The 2,495-nt window shown below is 30.3% G+C and overlaps 2 protein-coding genes across 2 annotated transcripts; both read left to right on the plus strand.

Annotated features, from left to right (window-relative positions):
* Window positions 1-195: 195 nt before the first annotated feature.
* LOC108692435 (ubiquitin-fold modifier 1) lies at window positions 196-2,495 on the plus strand. The gene is made up of 4 exons (XM_018200679.1): window positions 196-400; window positions 576-632; window positions 2,003-2,133; window positions 2,280-2,495. The coding sequence occupies exons 1-4, from the start codon at window positions 393-395 to the stop codon at window positions 2,348-2,350; spliced, it is 267 nt and encodes an 88-aa protein (XP_018056168.1). The 5' UTR covers window positions 196-392; the 3' UTR covers window positions 2,351-2,495.
* On the plus strand, window positions 738-1,694 carry LOC108692434. The gene has a single exon (XM_018200678.1). The coding sequence runs from the start codon at window positions 738-740 to the stop codon at window positions 1,692-1,694; it is 957 nt and encodes a 318-aa protein (XP_018056167.1).

Here is a 2,495-nt window from a genome sequence, read left to right on the forward strand (position 1 = left end):
ACAATTTATTAAATGCGATTTTATATAAAATGAATTTGAAATACTTTTTTCGATATAATACGTTTTCAACCATTACGCATGCGTAACATCCCCAATCGTACTACCTTCTGAAGTGAAGTAAATGGAGCCTGTTCTTATTTGATCCATGGAGTATGTTCTAACGCGTCTCGAAGTCGCCATATTGGTTCCGAGATGCGATGTATTGGAGCATGTGACGCGACAAATCTCTAAAGTTACATGATCGCTACCCTGATCCTAAATAGAGGCTAAGTTGGATTAGGTTACACTTTTTGTTGGCTTGGTTCGACTATTGCATTTGTAGTCTGTCACAAATTGATTGCAATTTAGAGCAATTATTATTGTTTGTATATATTTTATAGAAATCTGCGTGAATGATGGCGTACGTATCTTTCAGAATTCAGAAAAGTTTACAAGATTAAAGTATGTAGATATAAAATTGATGAGTATATATAATAATAGGGAATGTAGATATGGTTGTGAGGAAACCATATGTTTTGTTAATTTAAACATGAGATTTTGTACAACATATTAATGTAAAATTTAACTTGTTACAGGTCCAAAGTCACATTCAGAATCACTCTCACGTCCGATCCTAATCTGCCATACAAAGTGTAAGTGGCTGTTTGAAATAGAAATTGTCTTTGTTGTGTGTGTGTGTGTGTGTGTGTGTGTGTGTGTGTGTGTGTGTGTGTGTGTATATGTGTGTATAGAATAACATGCAAGTTGCTGGCTCTGAAATCTTTAAGACTATCGATGCGTTTCTCACGCTACTGCAGAGTCCAGCTATTAATGAACAAATGACTGTAGAAAATGCTACACAAGCTTTCAACTGTGCTCACTTCATCGAAATCACCGTTGCCCAAGTGCAAGCTGAAAACAGAACATTCCCCTTTGAGAAATGTTTACGTCGAAAGTTGAAGAGAAAGCTATTTCTACAAAATCAGAATATTACATGCTCTGATCTAGAAAAAGCTTGCGATAAATTATTGGAACATTATTTGAAGGACAATCGTATTTCTACGGAAATAGTTGATGAATATCTAAAATTGTACACTCTACATTTTGGACAGGATAGATTAAATGTCTTTCTAAATCAAGTAATAAGCAGTTCTATCGCCACAAACATAATTATAGATTCTTTAGGAGAATTAGGAGTACCATTATCAGGCATGGAAGACGAGGCATTAATTATGTCATGGCAAATGGCAATAGCTAATGATGATCAAGATGAAGTAGTGAAATGCATAAATAAAATGTTAAATGATAATCATGTTTCAAGACTTGTACACTTAACGGTTGAATCAGATGACGATACAATTAAAGAATTGGTTGTACAAACTTTTACTTCAAAATTAACTGATTATGATCCTGAAATATGCGTAGCTTTAGCAGATACTGAAAAGAAATCTCTCTTAAGATTACTTCAAGATAGTACTCGATTTTGCATAGATTTTGTTGATGCAATATTTTATTTTGGTCGAAATATGTACCTTGTAGATGGAAAGTGGTGCTCAGATTTTAAATTTGAATACGAACATCTTTGTCAGATAGTGAAAATTTTGTTAAATGGTCCCTGCGTAATTCGCAAACAAGTATACAATAGAATGTCTACTGTTAAAACTCAACCAGATAGTGAGATATGGAGTAATGTTGAAGCAGATATCTTAAATTAATTAAATTAATTAAATTTCCAGATTTTTTTCATTTTTGTAATATAAATTATACTTTGTATATTGTCCTATAATCATGTATTGCCTATAATCGTTCTATGTAATTTTTGCAAAAAAGAATAAAAACTTTCTCTACCGCTTATATTGTTAACGAAATAATTACCAATCCTGTATTAAAAGATATTTAAGATGTTATGAAAAAAATATATTTGCTTTATATATATTTGTAAGAGGATATTTTCTTTGTCACTATATAGTTTTGCCAGTGTCTTGTAAAATAAGAAACACATGTATTATTTTATTAATTGCAGACTTAGTGTACCAGAAAATACTCCATTTACTGCTGTATTAAAATTTGCTGCTGAAGAATTTAGAGTGCCGCCAGCTACGTCGGCCATAATTACAGATGATGGAATAGGTATTAATCCTCAACAAACTGCAGGTAGATCTTGAAATATATATCGCAATATCTTCATTTTAAATATTATATATTGAATATTAAATATTGAATTTAAATATTATATATTGAATATTAAATATTGAATTTAAATATTATATATTGAATATTAAATAAATTTATACTTTCAGGAAATGTATTTCTTAAACATGGTGCAGAGCTCAGATTGATTCCCAGGGATCGCGTTGGATACATTAGATGATTTATGTAATATCGTATTTATTTTTATTGTATCTTTGCATACTGCGTAAAAAAATTATAAAATTATCGCTGTCAAATATTATGAAATTGCATATATATATATTCTATAAATTACGCAATTATAAAAAATTACTTATTCAAATAAA

The sequence above is a fragment of the Atta colombica genome, unplaced genomic scaffold (genome assembly GCF_001594045.1).
Source record: "Atta colombica isolate Treedump-2 unplaced genomic scaffold, Acol1.0 scaffold70, whole genome shotgun sequence".
Classification (NCBI taxonomy): Eukaryota; Metazoa; Arthropoda; class Insecta; order Hymenoptera; family Formicidae; genus Atta; species Atta colombica.